Source organism: Chroicocephalus ridibundus, chromosome 6 (assembly GCF_963924245.1).
Source record: "Chroicocephalus ridibundus chromosome 6, bChrRid1.1, whole genome shotgun sequence".
NCBI lineage: Eukaryota > Metazoa > Chordata > Aves > Charadriiformes > Laridae > Chroicocephalus > Chroicocephalus ridibundus.
Genome location: NC_086289.1, coordinates 18,507,589 through 18,527,378, shown reverse-complemented (window position 1 = coordinate 18,527,378; position 19,790 = coordinate 18,507,589). Strand labels below are relative to the sequence as shown.

The window sequence follows — 19,790 nt, the reverse complement described above, 5'->3', positions numbered from 1 at the left end:
ATGTCATTTGCCTTTGACATTCGTAGTTACTACAGAAATCAAACTATTTATGGAGTACTTCTTAATAGTAGACCTTTCCTGAGCCCTTGTGATACATGGAAACTCCTAAGAAGGATAACTGACAGACGTGGTTATTTAAATAGATTCAAGCAGCACGTAAATGTCAAAGGTATTTATAACGTTTCCCAGTTCAGCTCAGTGTTTGTATCTGCGCGTTTCTGTCCATCTTGATAGTAGTTAACGTGGTTCATTCAGTTAAGATTTTCTGAAGAAACACAGATCAAATGTGTTTATTTCAATTGCATGGCTTTTGACGTGAATAATTTTGTGGCCACTGTCTGGACATCAGAGATTCATATGTATAATCCAAGAAATTAATACTCAGAAATATTATTGATTTTTTCTAAATGATTAAGTTGTGAGAATGGATTCTGTAGATATTTACAACAGGTGCTGTTTACGCCTAACACAGCCAGGTTTTGGCACTGAAATGTTTTGGTGTCACTGATCTGCTATGTTTTGGGGACCTTTATAAACAACCTCAACTATGTTTCTTTTAAAATACTTTTCTGTCCCTATTCTTGCAAAAGCGATTTTAAAAATGCAAACACTAAAGATAGTAGTTAGCTGCTTTTTCCATACAGCTGCAAATTTTCGTGATCCCTTAAAACTGCCAGTGATTAGCTGTGGGGGTTCATGAAATAAGTAGTCAACAGAGATTTTAGCTTCTGTGGAGTGTTCCTGAAGTAAATGGCCAGTCTAGCATGAAGGGGTTAACCTGGGTTGCCAGATGCACTGTAGCTTTGACCATGAGCATGGGTTTCTTGGTAGCTTGGCATGAATTTTAGTACACAGACTGAGCAAAGGACCGCAGCCTTTTAATCCCATCCACACTTACCTTTACACCCCTCCAGTGCTCGTAGGTTACCTGACCATTTTTTTATTACTGAGACTTACTCAGCACCTCTGAGTAGGGTCTGACTCTGGCTTCTTCATACCCTCCTAACAGATATTTATACACTTGACAAGATCCCCCCAAGCCCTTTTCGGGCTGAACAGTCCCAGCTCTCAGCCTCTCCTTTTGTGAGATTCTCTTATTGCTCAATGATCTCCATGACTCTTTGCTGGACTTGCTCCAGTATGTCCGTGTCTTCCACCTTTCAGAGTTTAAAGCTTGCCTCCCCAGGCTGGCCAACCTGTTGGCAAGTCTTACATCTTTGTTTCAAGTTGTTTCCATTTTAGTAATACATCTAGAAAAACATTTCACTTCAGAATCACAGTCCTCACAAAGGTTTGCTAAAGAGAATAAAGGTACCATTTTAAACTAGGTATTTCAAATGCTGTTTATAAAGAGTTCAATGTAAATTTACTCCTTAAGCAGAATGTCACGTCATTAAATTACAAAAACAGGTAGCACACAGGCTGGCATGGTGCAAAGGATAATCTTTTCAATTCCATTCTGTCCTTGACCTCTGTACTCAGACTGCCACCAAGGGGAACAGTTGTGATGGTGACAGTGTACACAGTTGTCCCTTACAAAGTACACGGAGCTCCTTGGCTCAGCTCATGCCATTTGTTGTCGCTTGTTAATACAATGCTGGTTCCACAGGGCAGTGGCTGCACTTGGATCCACTGTTCTGTGCACACAGTAGTCATTCATTCCCCAAAAAGATCTGCCTCCAAGAGTTTAATGGATACCCATGTTTGTGAATGACACCCTAAATAAATAACCATAAGAAGACAGCAAAAAGTCTTTCAATCTATATGCAGTCTGACTGGAAATGGATGGTCCATTTCCTTTTACCAGTTCTTTGATCCAGCTTTCTCCTAAGAGACAGACTTATTCTCGTGACTGCAAATAAAATCGTAGTTCTTTTAATATTTAAAGCTTCAATGTTGCAGTGTTAAAAATGTTTTAAATAGTAATTTGACTCTAATTTTTTCCGTTTTATTAGAAAGTCATAAATGAAACTAAAATAACTTCACAATTGAAGCTTTTTTCTGCCATTTCCTTTGAAAATCTGACCTTTTCTATGTATTTTCTGTTTCCATTCCTAATGGAAAATACTGCAGAATTTTGCAGGCTATTAATGTAAAAAATATTTCAATCACAGAAACACTGACAGAAGTTACCCCCTTTTTGGCCTCTTGGCAAAATTCAAAGGTAGAAGACTTTTTTCCCCTTCATTTAAATACAGTTCCAAAACACGCATATGGACTTTTAAAAAACTTTCTATAATGTTCAAAATATGCCACCAGCTTCAAATATCAGAATGGGAAGTCACATACGAAATTTACCAAGCTTGGTGTTGAACTTAGGACAAGTTTTGTAAATGTATGCTTTACATTGGAGGCTATTTGCATGTTTATGTGTTATCAATTATTTAATAATTCTTTTATATTTAATTGTCTGAGTTTTCACAGAAGCCAGCATTGACTTCATCTATGCACGTTGCTCTCAGAATCAATTGAAATCCTGGCCCAAATTCTGTTCCCTTCTGTTAGAATGAGAAGTACAAATCTGCAAGGAGCATCTCCAGGTTCCAAAGATCTGGATGAGGATCACTCACTGGCATCGTGTCTCAACTGAGCCCATAGCCCAAGTCAATCCAAATGATGATTAACCGAGGCAAAGTTTACACTGTTTATGAGTTTACATAGTTGTGCTGGCATAGCTACATCTGTTAGGACTGAGAAAAAAATCACCCTTGAATTGCCAGAACAATGCTAGTCTGCCAGCAACTTTCCATCCCTCCTCCAACACTCCCAATCTAGATGTAACTGACTTAACAGAGGAGCCATTTTGCCTAAAAAGCTTATGTCATTGAACCAAAAAAATGCTTTAGCTCTATTTGTGAAAGGACTTCATTAACATAAACTGTGTCTCAGGTAGGCAGAGCTGGAAGTATAGCTAAACCAGGAGAGACATAATGCCAAACTTATAGTATGTAACCTTCAAATTCTGCTGACTTGCCGAGGTCCTCCCGCAGTTGTTGAAATCTGGCTGGGAAATACTGGTGTGACTTCACTGTAGTTGCACCCCCACAAATCCACAGTGATTGCCTAGAGTTTGTTGAGATCCCAGAATTGAGGAGCTGAATGAATTAGAAGTAATAATTACTAAGTCTCTGCCAGGCAACTCCACCAGATATGAGTTGCTAAACATTGCAGAGATCAGTGGATGTACACAAGTAAAGAAATGCTGTGCCATGGCTAGTACAAAATTAAGTGTTTCTGATTTATTTTTGTCGAGGACCTCAGATTAATTTAAGAGACTGTAATGGCTCTTGCATATATTTAGAACTGATCTTATTAAAAATTATTAACAGAAGTAAATTTTGGTTTTAGTGAAACCTGGATTCGTCTCCTGTCTGTAAAGCTGCTGAGGACAACATGCAGAAAGTATAAGGGATTACTGACCTAGACTTTCAGAGGTGGTCAAGCGTCATCAGGTTTTGATTCATTTGGATGAGTGACTGTAGACTCCTTTGAAAACCTCTGCCATAGAATTTCCATGGATAATTATGTTATCGACAATATTTTATAGGGATAGATTTATTCCTGAAAGAACCTCTCTGGGAATATAAAGCAGTGTACAGATTTTTGAACAGGATAAACTTAGGAAAAATGATAATATTTCACAAATTGGCAGAGAATAAAGAAATAACTGTTTTCTTTGGTATTAAAGAAAGTAACAGATTTAAAGGTTATACATTAAGCTATAATCCCTCTTCATACTATCAGTCATGTGAGACACTCAAGAAAGAAAATCTATGTTGATTTTGATCTTGTATGATGAATTAATATATTAAGACTAGTGAGTGTTTTGTAAAATTTTTGTAAAAATACATATACATAACTGGCATCACCATTGCCAAGGGCCGAAGCAAGGTTTTAAAAGCCACCAGAGGGATATAGATTCCTGTTTCTCTTCAGTCTCTGTAGGAATTAGCAAACTTGAAAATCTCAATTTTAAAATGGAAATGTGTATTGAAAGACCACTGTTGAAAGTTTCAGGACAATTAATATGCAACAACCTTTCTGGTTACATGTGTTAAATATGTTCTTTACTCCAAATAGAAGCTTAGTATTAAACATAATGGAATTTTTAGTGTCTGCTCTTATCCAGGGAATCAAAGACTTCAGAGCAGACTTGGAAAACAGCCCTGAGCATTTGATGTTAAAGAAAATGAACAAAAATATACTCTCTATGCAAAAAGGTTCCAACACAATGAAGAAAAGAAAGAAAAACAGATAAATCAAACAGGCTGTGCCACTGTTTGCATTAGACATGAAAAAGATTGAAAAGGGAAGCAACAGTAAAAAGTTTAATATTTTTCTGAATATATGAAAGGAATAGAAGGCTGAAGTAAATTTCTGAGAAAGGCCATGCTAAATAAATTGTTTTAATTCTGTACATCAGCTACTATTGAATGATTTTTTTTATACTACATTGGTATCTCCATAACTAAATTGTATTTTTGCTTAATTCTTAAAGTAACAAACCTTTCAACTAACAAGCTTCTGCCTTTATTCTTTCAAAATTGGGAGGTGAAAAAAGTAGGCGAATTAGTTCTCTTCGTAACAATCATTCCTGTCCTGCTCTGGTTACATGTCTAGAGAATAATTAACAGGTTTTCTCTAATGCTTCCTAAAGATGTTGAAACTATAGAACAAATATTGACTGAGAGGCAGCAAAACTTGCCTGGACAGGAGAAAATAATGGTTTATATAACTGAAAACAGTTTGCCTAAAACAGAATAGAAATTCTGGAAGCTCTGACTTAAAATTGATGTCAAAAGGGCCAGACGTGGTGCATACATGCACCCGGGGATTTGCAGGCCACACATATGTCCTGACACCTTTGCAGCTTTGCAGTACCACGCAAAAGTGCTCTTTTGCCTTCCTGAAGATTTACAGGGCCTCAGTTCCTGTCCCTGGGAGCTGATCATGAGACGGTTTAGCACCACAGTCAGCTTTTGGGAAGCAAGAGGGAACCAGTCATAAGGATCTGAAGCGGTTCTGGCATGATCAGGCTTTCAAAAACGTTAGCAGAAACTTGCAAGTATGATATTTGCCACTGTTTATCAGGGAAGAGAGGAAAGGAATTTGGGGAGGAGGTGACGGAAACAAGTTTGCATCTAGCACATTGGGTAAGAAGGCCTTTGGACTGCAGCGTGTAAAATCACAGAGGAGGTGGAGGTAGCTTACTCTCCCTGATGCAGAGATGGGCTGCCTCCCTTTTCCTTTGTTCTTCCCACACATGTAGGTGCACATGTGCACACCCCTTCCCCCAGATGTGAGCTCTGCCTTTGGGTTAGGAAAACCAAAGAGAGGCATTTGCTCCTAGCGCCTGCTTGGTTACAGGTCAGGGTCAAAGACCACCTGAGCCCACGGGTGTTACGCAAGAGGCTGTTGGTAAGGGGCCCCAAGCCTGCAGCATGCATCAACCCACCTCCCTACTCCCCCTCCAGTGCCGGCTTTGTACCTCAGGGGGTTGCGAAATCCCCAGGACTACATAAAGCTTCCCTGTCTGGGCACCCCGCCACTGCCAGCAACGCAACGCTTGGGCTCTCAAGAGGCTACAGGGACCAGCAGTGCCTGTAAGGGAAGCTGCTGTAGCGGGCTGGGGTGGGCCTTCACTGTGCATGCATCAGGGAAAGCTGCGCGATGCCCTGGGGACCTGTCAGGTCAGCCTTCCTCCCTTACCCGCTTGTGTGACAGAGCCTGTTTCTGATGCTATTCTCTCTCTGTTTGCCGTTGCTGCAGGGACAGGATGGCCCACGCAGAGAGAGCTCTTCCCTGCCTGCTGCTGCTGGCACTAGCCTTGCTGGGCAGCAGCATGGCGGAGCGGGACTGCCGAGTAAGCAGCTTCAAAGTCAAGGAGAACTTCGACAAGACCAGGGTAAATTTTCTTTCTCTCCTGGATCTGTGATATCTTGCCTAACTCCTCTTCCCAGGCTACAAAATCTGGCATTCAGGAGTACCAGTGTGTTCATATTTTCATTTAAAGTCACAGACTTGCAATACTGAGAAACAGCAGAAGTGTGTGATGTTGCCCATACCTCCACAGATTCCGGATCCTTGATGCATCTGATAAAGGAATACTGCAGAACCTGAGGTTTAGCAGACTGGTCTCAAACCGTATGGTTGGTCTAAACAGAAAAGGAATGTAATGACTTGGTTGTTTCTACGAAAAATTAATACTCTGGTGTTTTCAGACATCATTGCAAGGAAAAAAACATTTATACATAGGTCTGTCAGCATCTGCCAGTTGTTATCCTCTTCCCACCAAAGTTTGTATTCTAAATACTAAAGAACTGCAGATACAAATAAGATGCCAAAAAAAAGTCAATTCTTTCACAAACCCTGGCTGAACTAGGACGTATTGGTGGGTTTAAGCTGTTGTAACAGCTAGGTTTGTTTCTTAGGTACCACTTTGAGGCATGATGTCAAAGATCTGCATGTCTTCCCCTCTGTCACCTCCCCTAGTTTGTAGTATCTGTTTGTAATGTTTTCCATACTTCTGTGCCTAACTGCAGCCTTTCTTATTTCCTTGCAGTACAGCGGCACCTGGTATGCCATGGCAAAAAAAGATCCTGAGGGGCTGTTTCTGCAGGACAACGTGATAGCCCAGTTCACTGTCGATGAGAATGGACAAATGAGTGCCACTGCAAAGGGCAGAGTCAGACTCTTCAAGTAAGTTGTTTGCGGTCTTCCTCTTGTTCCATTTCACTTAGCTTCTGCTTCACTTACTGGTGCTCTAATCCTACCTGCTGTCCCTGTGCTAGTCATACAGTCACACTGAATCTGTGCTGTTAGGTTTGAATATGATGTTTTCTTTCTCTCTGGCTACAGTAACTGGGATGTCTGTGCTGACATGATTGGTTCTTTCACTGACACAGAGGATCCTGCCAAGTTCAAGATGAAGTACTGGGGTGTTGCCTCTTTTCTGCAGAAAGGAAGTGAGTACTTAGCTATAGAAGATGCAGAGCTACTTGGGAGTCTAGTTATATCGTACGCCCATGCTGGGGAAGGAAAATGCAGTGTTGCATTTCTTCAACACACCTAAAACACATAATAACTATCATACAGGAAAGCCTTAATGTGAACAAGGTAATCACTAATTTTTATATGGAACAGCTGGTTGGCTTTCTTTAAACAAGTGAAGAGCAGGCCTTTGGATATATTTGTATTTCTTTTGTTTGTTACCCAACAATATAGACCAAGGTCACTGTTTAGAAAGAAATGAAAGGCAGAGAAAGAATTTTAAGTCTTGTTTTAGTTCACAACTCTGTTACCGGGTGCTTGTGTTCTCTCTGAAAAGTCTAACATCAGACTTGGTCGAGCAGGGAAGAGGATTTTGCAATTGTTATTTTGCTTGGTCTGATGTCTGCAAATGTAAAGATTTATCTGTTTTAAGAAACAAATATGATCCAGCATATATATATTCATATTATCCCGTCATCTGTCACACCCTATGCAAAATTAGTTTATTGAGCCAAGTAGAGATTCAGATACTTGTAGCTGAAGACATTTCCATGGATTGTTTCCAAGAGAAGCAGGTGGAATTTGGAAGTGGTTGTAGTTCCATTCTCTCCAAAAACACATTTACAAAGAATGCTTTGGATGCCAATTGCTCTTGAATTGTTGCTGAATCCCCTCACAGCGTGCTGCTGAATCATGTTTTCATGGATACTTGAGATTGCTGGCTGACCCCCGGCTCTCCCTTTCTAAAAACTGTGGTCCCCACCCATAGGAGAGATGGGGAAGAGAACATACAGTGTTGCCTTCATCAGAGCAGACATAATACAAGGGAGAATCTTTTGCTCCAGGAGAGGAGGGTGCAGAGATAATGCTTTTTACTGCAAATACCTAGGTTCACTTCTGTTAGCACAGGGTGTCTGTGTGACCAGGTATTTATCAGATTACCTAGCTAAATAGTTAAGAATTCTCTGAAATTGTCACTGTGTTTTTGAGAAGAAAGTTTATGATAGAGCTTGTAGCAAATACACTTCTAATGCACATGGCAACTGCATGATAATCTTTTTCCTTAAAAATACAATTTAAGTAACATCCCTGATTAGGAAAATAGTTATGATTTTGAGTAATCTGCAGCATGACTAGTATGACCAAGAGCTCATTAAGCTTCTGTATTTATTTTTTTAACTATTTTCTGTCTGACTGTTCCCCTTTTTTGGTTAAAATAAGAAACCTTTCTTGGTAGCTGCTGTAATACACAGTTCTTTTTTGTGTTTGTTGCCACATTTTATAATGATGTTCAGCCATGGATTTACAAGGCATTTATTAGCACTTCACTTTGCTCTTGTTCTGTGCCCATGTTAGAGGTGAAGCAGTGGTGCCAATCATTTCCTCTTCTCTCCATTACTGTCCCTGATATAGACGCTTATATTCTTTTTCTAAAGAAAAACCAAAACTCCCCCCAAAACCTTGAATTAAATACTGGACACAGGAATAAAGTAAGAACTAATCTGTTATCATCTATACCAGTCTTCACCGTATTATTTTCTTTACAGAGTTATGGCAGCAATCTCTTTAGATTTACTGGATTTTACTTGTGTTTCTAACACCTTTGCTTCTTTGCTATGATGTCTTCCAGATGATGATCACTGGGTAGTGGACACAGATTATGATACTTATGCTCTTCATTACTCCTGCCGCCAACTAAATGAAGATGGTACTTGTGCTGATAGCTATTCCTTTGTGTTCTCCCGGGACCCCAAGGGATTGCCTCCGGAGGCACAGAAAATTATCAGACAAAGGCAGATAGACCTCTGCTTGGACAGAAAATACAGAGTTATTGTTCATAACGGTAAGAACATTTTTTTTCCAAATAATTTTATTTCAGGGTTTAATGACTAAAGCACTGGGACTCCCTCCCTCATTAAATAGCAAGTGCATGAAGTCTTTTACTTTGTGGCTGTAATAGTGTCTTTTGAAAGCTGGAGCTTGTATTAAGTTATTTCCAACTTTTACTTCCCTTATCTGAAGGAGAGTTAAGGTGTATAGCTTTTTAAGTGGCATATCACATCAGCTGAAACAATAATTACAGGAAGTTGTAAAACAATTAAATCAATGTAGGATGAGTAAACATAGTAAGGATAAACTTCTTAGTTGCTGTAAAGAGAAATTGTGTCTCTTTAATCAGAACTCTCTGCCTTTCTCAACAAAATAGTTGTTGAAGGGAATAGAACGTATTTTCAAAAACTTCTTTGAAAAATTCTTCATAAAAGGCTTTTAAGGAAAACCAGAAGTCTTGGAAAGGATACCTTATAGCAGGTCCTTTCTCACAGCTCTGCATGCCAACTGTTTCACAAAGGGTTGTGGAAGAGGGACATATCCCTTATACTGGAAGTATGACCCTATCTTGAGTCATACAGTCAGGCTGAGCTTGCAACACAGGGAAGGATACAGATTAGCTCACTTGCGCTCAAGTATATTAGAACAGGCAAAATGGTAATTTATACTACTTTAATCAATGATCTCGAAGAAAACATAATACACTTACTGATAAAGATTACACCCAGAGTAGGGAATAGTAAAGAATGAAGATGACAGATCAGAATATTTAGGACAAACAAAACAGTAGTGTACCCATCGCTACCCGGCCCTTGCATTCTGGAAGCCATGCCATCTGCAGAAGACTTCACTGGTGAATCAGCTGAATGTGAACTCCCAATGTAATGCTGTGGCCAAAAGAGTTAATGTGATTCTTGGACACGTAAACCAAGGATGCAAAAGGTGAATTTACAGACTCATATGAGACTGTTGTGCTTGGCATAGGTCTGCTTGCTATGTCATGTTTGATGATAATCATAACTGGAAAGGGTACTGAGGATGAATTAGAAGTTTCAAAGAGCAGAGAAAATGACTGAAAGTTTGTAAAACGTGTCCTCTAGTGAGTACTTCAAAGACCTTGATCTTTTCTTATCAGAAAGAAGTTAAAGGCTGACCTGAGTAAGGTCTATACTTGCCCACACAAGCAATAGGAATTGGATAATAAGGGACTTGCAAACACAGGAATAATAAATTAAAATGGATGGAACTTTAAACTGGACACATTCAAAGCAGAAATAAATAATCATTTGTTTAACTCCAAAGGTCATTAACCTTTGGAACAGTTTACCAAGACCTGTTGTGTGCTCTTCATCACTGAAATCTGTAAATCAAGATTAAAGGCTTTTCTAAATGACATGTTAGAATAAACTGGGATTGACTGAAGGAACTTTTGTGTATTATAAAGAAAGTCAGAACAGATGAGCACAATCAGCTCTTGTGGCTCTATTACCTGTTCATCTGATCTATAAACAGAGAGTAATATATTGCCATGTTGTAAAGTAGGTATGCTGATAACCAGCTGCTTGAAAGATCTGCTGAGGTGGGTGGTGTTCAGAATACTGATTAGTGACCTGGAAAAAGAGCCTGACAACAACGAAAATAAAAATTGTGTCCTTAATGAGAATTTGGAGATAACATAAAAGACAGTTTAGATTGAAGGCAGTCAGGACTAAAAGACATCACAAGCGTAAATTACATTGGCTTTTGTGAATAATGTGTATGATTGCATAAAGCATAGGATAGAAAAGAAACTATGTAATTATATAAATTGATGATACTTTCTTCTTTTGAATGCTGCATTCACTGCTCTTCAAATGAAGTATAGCAGGAATAAAAATTTTTGAAGATGAGAGAATAAAATAATGAGATGATTAGGGATGGTTTTGGATTAAAACTATGATAGAGTGTAGATACGCAGCTGTTGTGCTGTGACTTTGAGAGGTGTGTGTTATGGTGGTTCCTTGCATTTCTGTCAAACCCAAAGTACTATCCCACTGTAAAATCAGGATATTGGGCTAGTCCAAGTACTGGTCTGATTCCACATGGTGGAATCTGTGTTTCTATTATTTCTACACTATATGAGGCTTCCAAGGCAATAAATGTATTGTCAATCTTTGCAAGAAAGAAAGTATAAACCAAAAAGAAAAACTGAATATATTAATTTATTCATAGTTTGTGATACAACTTTTTCAAATATCTCAGAGCTTCTATATAATACAATGCTTGCGGTTTTTTGACAGAATATAGAACCAATATTTTAATTTAAAAATAAAAGCTCAGAATGTCTTTTGAAAGTTCAGACTTAAATATTCTTTGACTTCCTAACCTTAATTTAAAAGTTGATCATACTACCTCAAGTTTGTTATAGAAATATCAAATCTACCAAGTTGCACCAAGTGCTATGTTATTTGTCTGCTATCCTAATTTATATTCAGATGTTACGTGTTGAGTGCAGTGTCTGATAAGACTATGTGAGTTCCGTAATGTTTGTAAATGAAACAGAAACATAAAGCCGGCAATTTGCATTTTCCCCTTACTGTGATCAGGACCTGTAATTACCGTAGTGTTAGTAGGACTCGATGATCTGAAAGGTCCCTTCCAACCTAGGCGATTCTATGATTCCATGAGTAAGCCAAAGTTCCTGCAAAGCAAGTACATTTGGGAATGCGAGAATGATTGTGAGCTAAACTGAAAAAGACATTTATTGAAAGCTTTATATCAGAAACTCTTACAGAATACACACTTAATTCCTTCTGTGTGGATTGGAAGCCTTGCTACTTTAGTTTTAATTCTGCTATTAAGAGTGACAGAATTATTAGCAAAAAAAGACAACTTCAATTTTACTGACCTGCATTCAGTTATTATTGTGGTAAAATCCTGACTGACGTTAATAGGTCTTACAAGAATAGGCTTCTGTCTATTGTGCGTACTCTATGTCTTGAAGGTAAGTTTTTTCCCAGAGATATTTCATTAGCTTTTTAAATTCACACTGTACTCAAATTAAGTTCCCGCCCAAAAACCTAATAGATGTACAAAACTTACCTTGATGGAAAAAAATATCTAAAATATCTGTTCTTTGTATACTGGATCTTCAAGGCAAAAGAGAAGCCTAGGAAATTACAGGTTTTTTGGTTGTAACTTACATAGCATTTCTGATGGTAGCTGCTTTCCAAATCTGGATCAGGCTGTGATACACTCAGAGTAATAGCTCGAGGTGCTTTAAGTTATGCAATGTGAGTGTGTATATCACAGTGTGACTACTTGTGAATACAATATGACGTCATGTTAATAGAGTTGAAAGCTGAATCTGCTGTTCGCATTTATTAGAAGCAAAAATTGTGACTTAGAGAGTAGTATATTCCTTCAGATAATTTACCATTGCTATTAATGTTTTGGAGATCAGGAGATTCTTATTTTGTTGAAAGACATTCTTAAATTAATAATTTTTAAAGGGCAAATAATGGGAAGCTTGTTAAAATAAATAAATAACTCGTGTATCACTGATCTATCCAGTACCTTGTTTGCCAAAGTATTAAAATGCTCAGGACAGGTGTAACAGGTTGGATGAATTCCGGTTTTGTTCTGAGTTTAAAATTCTTTGGAATTATAAACTGCAGAGCAAGGTATTGGCATTATCATTACAAGGAACAGACTGATGGACTTAAGCGTGTTTTAAAGGAATTAGACATGTATGCATTTTAAATTCGTTGAAAGTTTTCATATTTGTCTAGTGTGGTTGAAAAACAAAATTTTGTGGTTTTTGTGTGTTTCAGGATTTTGCTCTTAAGGAGATCCAAAACTATGGAAAGAAACCATGTAACAGCACCATGGATGTAAAGTTAACACAACGATCGGGTGTTCTCTTGAAAACCTTTTAAACGGCTTCATTTAGATTTTGAGTATATTTATCTGAGTTGTCTAGCTCACCTTGTTAACAAACCAATGAAACATTTTAATAAACTTGGATTACAGGGGATGCAAATTGTTTGTATGCACATCTGTACCTATGTCGACATTGGTTTTATAAGTAAACCGTTATCTTAATGCACTATTTTGAATTGGTGACAGATGGCAATAATTAAGAGTATAATCTTTCTTTTTTTAGTGGTTTCAATTTCTGTCTGAGTTTTAATAAAAAAAAAACCAAACCAAACCTAAAATATATGTATTTGCTTTCTAAAACTTTTAATTTATTTTCAAATACAATGTCACCTTTTTCTAGGAAATACTGGAAATCGTTCCCGATAGCATTTTAGAAAGAAGGAAGGAATTTCAGTGACTGTATAGGTCACTGATTGACTTTATTATATGACTACTGAAGATATAAAAAATACGCATCTTTTTTAAAGAACTATTTTACACATGACAAGTAAACATTTATTTATTTATTCTTTATTTATAAATTAACAGGCATTATGTCCATATTTTTAACTTGAGATGGAACCAAATTTCTCATTCACTTGGTGATAATACATGTTTATCATCATGTTTCCTAGACGATACCAGTTAGTCTGCCCAAATCTATGTTCAGGAAGTCAGTTATCTAAGTGCCTTTTTAAAATGAGATTGAAAAAAAAGAGCAGCTGCTTTCCAAGGATGTACATTTTCATGAGAAAATTGGTCTCTCTTACTCATTAGAAAATAGAGTAAAAATGGATCAGGTGCCGTCTTGATATAGATTCTCTATAAATTCATTAAAGTTGATGACTTTTATGCCAACTGAAAATGTACCCTCATAAAAATTAATTTGTCTGGTAAGTACTTATTTCAACTATTTTACATCCACCAGGTTCACTGCCATATTCCTATTTATTTCAGTTTAAGTGGAAAATTCAATCCATTGGATTAAATTGTCCAAACCTTACTGAGGCAAAGCAGTAAAGTCAAGAGAATTTTACCTACAGGAATTAAAAATACAGATTTAGCTCTTTTTTCCCCCCCTTCTCTGGCATTTAATACTATAACATACTGACCTATTCAACCTGGGATAGTGTACATATTAACATCCAAAGCGTGGCACAGACTTTAAATAATTATCTGGTAATGAAAGACAAATGTGGTTGTTCATGGTTACTTCTTCTTGCAGTGCTTTCTGTACCAGCTCCATGCCTTACAGGGTTCCCTGTACAACAGAGAAGAATTTCCTGACATTTACGTCTGAAATAGGCAACATTGTACAAAATTGGATTGACAGCAGAGTTGGCAAAAGTGAATAATGCTATCCAGAAGAAAACTGATGGCAAGATATTGAAATCTTTTTTGTAACTCTGGACTAAAATTAAAAGAATAATTATTATAATTGGGCTCCACATGATGAAGAAAGAGATCATCAACACAAAGAGGGCTCGGAATAGTTTGTAGTCTTGCTGGGAAACACGAATCTTATGATTTTCTGAGTAGGCTAAACCAGCATTTAAACTCCTCCTTGATGCTTTTGTAATCTGCAGTAAAAGAGAAGAAAATAACTTTCATTGAAACCTAGAAGAATTATTAACACATTTTTACAAGTGCAAGAGTACATCGTGGCACATAATGCTTCTGTTTTGAAAAGTGACTACAAAAAAGGCATTGCAGAATTCCATTTTTACTTTTTGTCAATGGTTCCATTTCAAACATTCTCACTTTATTAGTATTTTTTTCCTCTCAGCTGTGAACTCACCTCAATACTAGTCAAGTTGATTGTTGTGCTTATGGCTCTCTACCAGCCATAAATACTTTTCAGCATAAAACAGAGTTTAAAACTTATTACAGTAACTAAATCACTATACATTTTAAATTTGAATGGGATTTTACGTTTTGTGTAAATGTTTAGGTTTTCAGTCAGCAAGCAGAATTGCTTTCTATGAACTAACCTGAGATCTTACAAATCCTTTTGTCACTATGAAAATCTGTGTCTTGTAGAAGTACTGTCTGATGTAATAAACCAGACCATGGGTAGTTTGGGAATCTAGTATTCATGGGTGTGAATCATCTGTCATTACGTAGAATATTGAATCCCAATGGCTTGCAGAAAACTCTAAATCTCATGCTCTAAATCCCTGTCTTCACTGAAGTTCGCATAGCACAGTAAGTCTGTAATTCACACACCTGATGCAAATAAAATAAAACTGAAATATTCAGCAAACAAACATTTAGGCTAAATAATTGAGATGCAATTTTACCGCCTGCCTGGGTAAAGAAGGGGTATTTTCAAAAGCCTGGGTCAATTTGCTGGCTAAGTAGGAAAGTCAAAATTGTAAGACTCTTCCTGATAATTTTATGTGTGACATTTCCCTTTAGCAATAACTAAAGGAAGGTAAAGCTAATACTAGTAATACTTCATAGCTTCCTGGTTCAGGTAAGGATGAAAATGGTTATATATACATATGGAATAATTTGTCATTCTTTCTGCAGTTTTCTGAATTCGTCACAGAGAGAGATGGCCTAGAACAAATATTCATTAAGAACTTAGACATCTACTAAAGATTTCAACAGAATGTAGGTGTATAAACCAAAATCCATGATCCAAAAATGTGCTTCTCAGCAGCTGCTGAGCCTGAGAAGGGGACAGTCTCACTAGCTGCTTCCCTGATTTAAGAGGGGCAGAGAATTCTGATGTTTTGAACGTGTAAAACTATTCCAGCCTATCTCCTGCTGTACCCATTTGGAATCCAGAAACTAGGCTAAGTCCTCCAAACAATCCCATCTAAGAGTTGTTCTCAGAAAGCACCTAACCTGCCTTAGTAAGAATGAAGGTTTCATAAAATGCAAAGGACTAATATCCACTTCTAATACAAAAGCAGGAAAAGGTGGGAAAACCAAATTCTGTACCCTCTTCAGCCTCCACCGTTCAAAATGGCTACAGAATGTCCTCATCAGATTCTTCTGTATCTGTCCCATATAAGTACCCTCCACCTTTCCTGCTGGAGCTGCACAGCCTAAAATGAAGAATGCAAGAATCACCAGGACTGCAGGAAGTTAAGACGCAACTGCATCTTAAGGAAGCGCTCAACTGAAATGGGGTGGCAGTGGTATGTTTTGGATCCCTTTTCAGTCTACCTAGCATAAGGAATCTAGATAACCTATCATGGGCATCTGGACCATGCTCTGAGAACCAGGAATTTAGAAGTCATGCATATGCAAGTACATAACTTCCAGAACTTGAACGTCCTTAATAGTCCTAGCCTCTTATCTAAGTCTTGCCTGAGAGGGGGATCAGTGCAAAACAAGTTACAAATCATGGCTTCTCATCTGTCATTTTTGCCAGGGTTCTCGAAAGTGTTATGCAAAAATAATACTCAGTTTCAGATTAAATTCTGAAGCGTACATTTGTAGAGTATATTTGTTAACAAATTTGAGGTATCCGTAGTGAATCATCATCATAGATGCTCTGTGATTTGAATACACAAATGCTTTGAATTGCTTTCTGCAACACTGAGCACTGTACTCAGTGTGCACTGGCACCATGGAGTGTTCTCACCAAGTGAGAGTGAATCTGCTCTTGGGAATGACTCAGGGATTAAGACATTCTCCAGCTGAGTTCTGGTTGCTTCTTGGAGAACTGTGTGAGGGAGAAGACTCAATTATAACAGATGGGATCCTGCTATGGGCCTCGCTCCTTTTTCAGTCCAGGAGAAATGGTAACACATCTTAGCATCTGTGTTACCAAGTTGGAAAAGAAATGTGAGCATAGCAGCATGGGGCTGTTTTGTAATCCAGTATTCCAAACACTTTTTTGGGCTTCTGGCTCCCTATGTGCCATTGTGTTTTCTAAATTTACTTGTTGTAATCTGGAGTCTGCAAGGACAAGAGGAACACCATTCCTGTCCTGCTCTCTGACCAAGGACTGTGGCATTCCTCAGCCTGCAGTTTTTTGCAGTTCTTTCAAAGGACTCAGATTCCCCACTGAGTCGCTGTATGTTCTTTGCCTACAGCAAATGGGAGGTTCCAAAAGGCAAGTGCCTTGCTTCACTAGAAGAGGTTTACTTAATGCATTTACTTCAAGGTTATAATGAGCTTATAGAGTGTACAGAAACTAAGAGCTGATGATTTTGATTATGAGTTTAAGCTCAATCAATAGAGCCCTGATTCTAGGTCCTACGTTCATGGAAACATCTATGTGCAGCTCTGGTGCATGTACCCACAGCCACTTGGTGCTCAACTCGTCATCAATTAATTCCCTGTTCAATAATCTGTGTATTTTGAGATTCCTTTCCAAAACCTATAATTTTCTTTATGTGTAGTACGAGAAGTTTAATTACCTGATACAGGAATCAAGAATCTTTTGGAGACAGTTGCTAAAAACTAGGCATTGTGGTGCCTAGTTGGAAGATTTCTAGCTCGCTCTCGCTCTGTGTTTAGAAGAGGAAGGGGTATGAAATCAGGTGTTTTAAAAGGATTTTAGGTAACTCGTATCATGCTTGCTAGAATATAGATTAAAACTCTGTGGTGCCTGGTATTTTGGCCTACATTTCAGCTGTTAAACAACATCCACTCAGAAAGAAAGTGGAAGCACAGTGTTTAATTTACAGGTTTTGTTTGCAAGGTTTGAAACTGTGGAGGAATAAGTGTAATCTAATGAGATCTGTGTACTAAAAATACATGTAGAAAATCAGTAGATCTAAAAGGGGGTGGATTTTTTGTAGTCCTGCCTCACTTTGCTTTCTTACAAATTCCTTGTGACTCTGGAGTTTAGGCTCAAAGAAAGCAAAATCTATTTTTTCATTATTTCAAATGCTTGACTCCTTTAGCATTTAGGAGATTGACAGTCTTTAAATACGAACAACAGATAAATGGAGAAGTATATAAATACTATATATAAATGAAGACAAACTTTGTGTTGGGCTTCTGTTAATGTGCTTTTCAGGCATGTTTTTAGTTCAAACATACAGGTTGTTATGTACAGGCTGAAGTGCATCATTTTATATCACATACTTCCCATTTGCTGAGCAAATGGTGCCTATTCCCTTTAGGCGTATTTGTATTCAGTGACGGTAAGTTGATGCCTATTGAGTTACTGTTTACTTCTCTTTGTTCTACAAAAAAAATTTAAGGGAAAACCATACCTGTAAGATTTTGGAATAGCTGATGACAATGACTAATCCTGGTATTAGAAAGAAAACAGTGGCAAAGGTCACATCCCAAGCTATTTCTCCTCCAATGCTGGGCCAAACCAAGGTGCAAATCTGAATCTCCTGTTTACAAAGAATAAAGAAGAAAATCAACATTGTACCATTATTTTACTACAAAGTTGTCCTTATCTCCCTCTGTGCCTACAGAGAAAACATCTGCAAACCAAACCGAGTCCGTGAAAACTTTCTACTCAAACAGAGCAGTCAATTAATGTATTACTTCAATGTTTTTAAAGCCCATACAATTACAAACACATGTCCACAATCCAAATACTGCCATAAATTTCATATCAAATGCTAATGGCAACTTTAAAATTGAAACCTATAGATCTTCAACTTAATCATGTATTTGAGTGTCATGTTGGGTGTACTTTTGTACGCATTTCAAGATACCAGGCAGACAAATCTGTGCACGGCTGTTTTTCTACAGAGGCTGCCACCTGTGCTAGGCAGCTACTCGGCTCTCCCGGGATCCCGATGCCTCGATAAAGGGGGAAGATTGCTGAAAAGGGGATTTCCGAGCTGCACTGGGGAATGCAAAGAAAAACAACCAAAAATCCCAGCCGACCTCACAGCGGGGCCCGCCGGCAGAGCGGGACGGGAGGGGACGGCTGCCCCGCCGCGGGGGGCGCTCCGGCCGCTCCTGGGGCACAACCCGGGCACCCGCCGGCACACGGGGCGCTGCCCTCGCTGGCAGAGGCGGATGAACCCCCCTCGCCTGCCGGCGCCCCGCTTTCCCCCCGCCGCCTACGGCCGGCGCCCCGCGGGCCCTCCCCGCCGGCCCCGGCCCCGGCCCTCACCTCGCCGGCGGCGGCGGGCAGCCGCACCACGCTGAAGAACCAGCAGAGCGGCAGGGTGGCGAGGGCGGCGATGCCCCAGATGAGGAGGAGGGCGGCGGCCAGCGCCTTGCGGCGGCGGAGGGCGGCGTGGCGCAGCCGGGCGATGCTGACGACGCGCTCCAGGCTGACGGCCGAGAGGGAGAGGATGATGACGGTGCCGCTGAGGCTCACCACGTAGAAGAGCATGTGGCAGACGACGTCGCCCAGCACCCAGGTCTCGGTCCAGCGCACCACGGCGATGAAGGGGATGGCGGTGATGAAGAGCAGGTCGGCGCAGAAGAGGTTGAGGACCAGGCAGTTGGCAGCGCGCAGCCGGTGCTGCTGCCGTACCAGCAGGCAGATGCCCCAGATGTTTCCTGCCAAGGCCAGCAGGAAAATGCAGGCCAGGGCGGACGACTCGCCGATGCGCAGGGCCGTCACGTTGCGGCCCCTGAAGTCTGAGAAGAAGGGGAAGTAGGTCTTGTTCTCCTCTGGCTCACCCCCGGGCCCCGGCATGAGGGTGGCCAGTGGGCATGAGGGGCCCACTGCAGGCCACGGCACCAGCCCTAGGGGAAGGGCTGCGCTCCCAACCACCACGGCGGCACCCGGGGTGCCCTCCCAGCACGGGGCAGGGTGCTGGCCACCATCCCCATCCCTCCTCTTCCTCCTGCCCGTGCCACTGAGGGCTCGGCTGTACCAGCCGGGTGGTTTATGGCCCTCGTGCCGGAGTGGAACAAGGAAGTGGGAAGGTAAACAGGGCACAACTCACACAAAGGTGAGGCCGCCATGCATGGGGAAGCAGTGAGGGGGCGAGTGGGGCCCTGCCCGGGGAGGGTGTGCGTCAGCAGGCCGGCACCGCCATGCTGAGGGGCACAGGCCTGGCCACCTCCACTAGGACCGGCCCTGGTCTGCCCCACGCTGCAGGTGGGCCCCTGGGGCACCGGTGACCCAGGGGAGCCACCCAGGCGCCTCCCCTCAGCTGGGCTTAAAGCAGAGGGATGGC

General features: G+C 40.1%; 2 protein-coding genes across 3 annotated transcripts; one reads left to right on the top strand and one right to left on the bottom strand.

Annotated features, from left to right (window-relative positions):
• Positions 1–5,447: 5,447 nt before the first annotated feature.
• RBP4 (retinol binding protein 4) lies at positions 5,448–12,841 on the top strand. 2 transcript variants are annotated; one of them, XM_063339206.1, is made up of 6 exons: positions 5,448–5,603; positions 5,770–5,905; positions 6,563–6,699; positions 6,859–6,965; positions 8,621–8,833; positions 12,633–12,841. In XM_063339206.1, the coding sequence occupies exons 2-6, from the start codon at positions 5,777–5,779 to the stop codon at positions 12,644–12,646; spliced, it is 600 nt and encodes a 199-aa protein (XP_063195276.1). In that variant the 5' UTR covers positions 5,448–5,603; positions 5,770–5,776; the 3' UTR covers positions 12,647–12,841. The 2 variants fall into 2 exon arrangements, with proteins under 2 accessions (XP_063195276.1, XP_063195275.1); XM_063339205.1 differs by lacking the exon at positions 5,448–5,603 and adding an exon at positions 5,656–5,690.
• On the bottom strand, positions 12,802–19,458 carry FFAR4 (free fatty acid receptor 4). Its single transcript, XM_063339207.1, has 3 exons — positions 18,770–19,458; positions 17,904–18,032; positions 12,802–14,300 (listed from the first exon to the last, which is right to left on the bottom strand). Exons 1-3 carry the CDS (start codon positions 19,301–19,303, stop codon positions 13,893–13,895), a joined length of 1,071 nt encoding a protein of 356 aa, XP_063195277.1. The 5' UTR covers positions 19,304–19,458; the 3' UTR covers positions 12,802–13,892.
• Between the last annotated feature and the right edge of the window lie 332 nt (positions 19,459–19,790).

Bases quoted from the DNA above. Each gene is read 5' to 3' on its own strand.
- RBP4 (XM_063339205.1), top strand. From the start codon at position 5,671: ATGCCCTGGGGACCTGTCAG. The intron at 5,691-5,769 runs GTCAGCCTTCCT...CCGTTGCTGCAG, and splicing joins ATGCCCTGGGGACCTGTCAG to GGACAGGATGGCCCACGCAG. The intron at 5,906-6,562 runs GTAAATTTTCTT...ATTTCCTTGCAG, and splicing joins AGAACTTCGACAAGACCAGG to TACAGCGGCACCTGGTATGC.
- FFAR4 (XM_063339207.1), bottom strand. From the start codon at position 19,303: ATGCCGGGGCCCGGGGGTGAGCCAGAGGAGAACAAGACCTACTTCCCC. The intron at 18,033-18,769 runs GTGAGGGCCGGG...CTTTGTAAACAG, and splicing joins TGCCCGCCGCCGCCGGCGAG to GAGATTCAGATTTGCACCTT. The intron at 14,301-17,903 runs GTATGGTTTTCC...CTTTTACTGCAG, and splicing joins GCTATTCCAAAATCTTACAG to ATTACAAAAGCATCAAGGAG.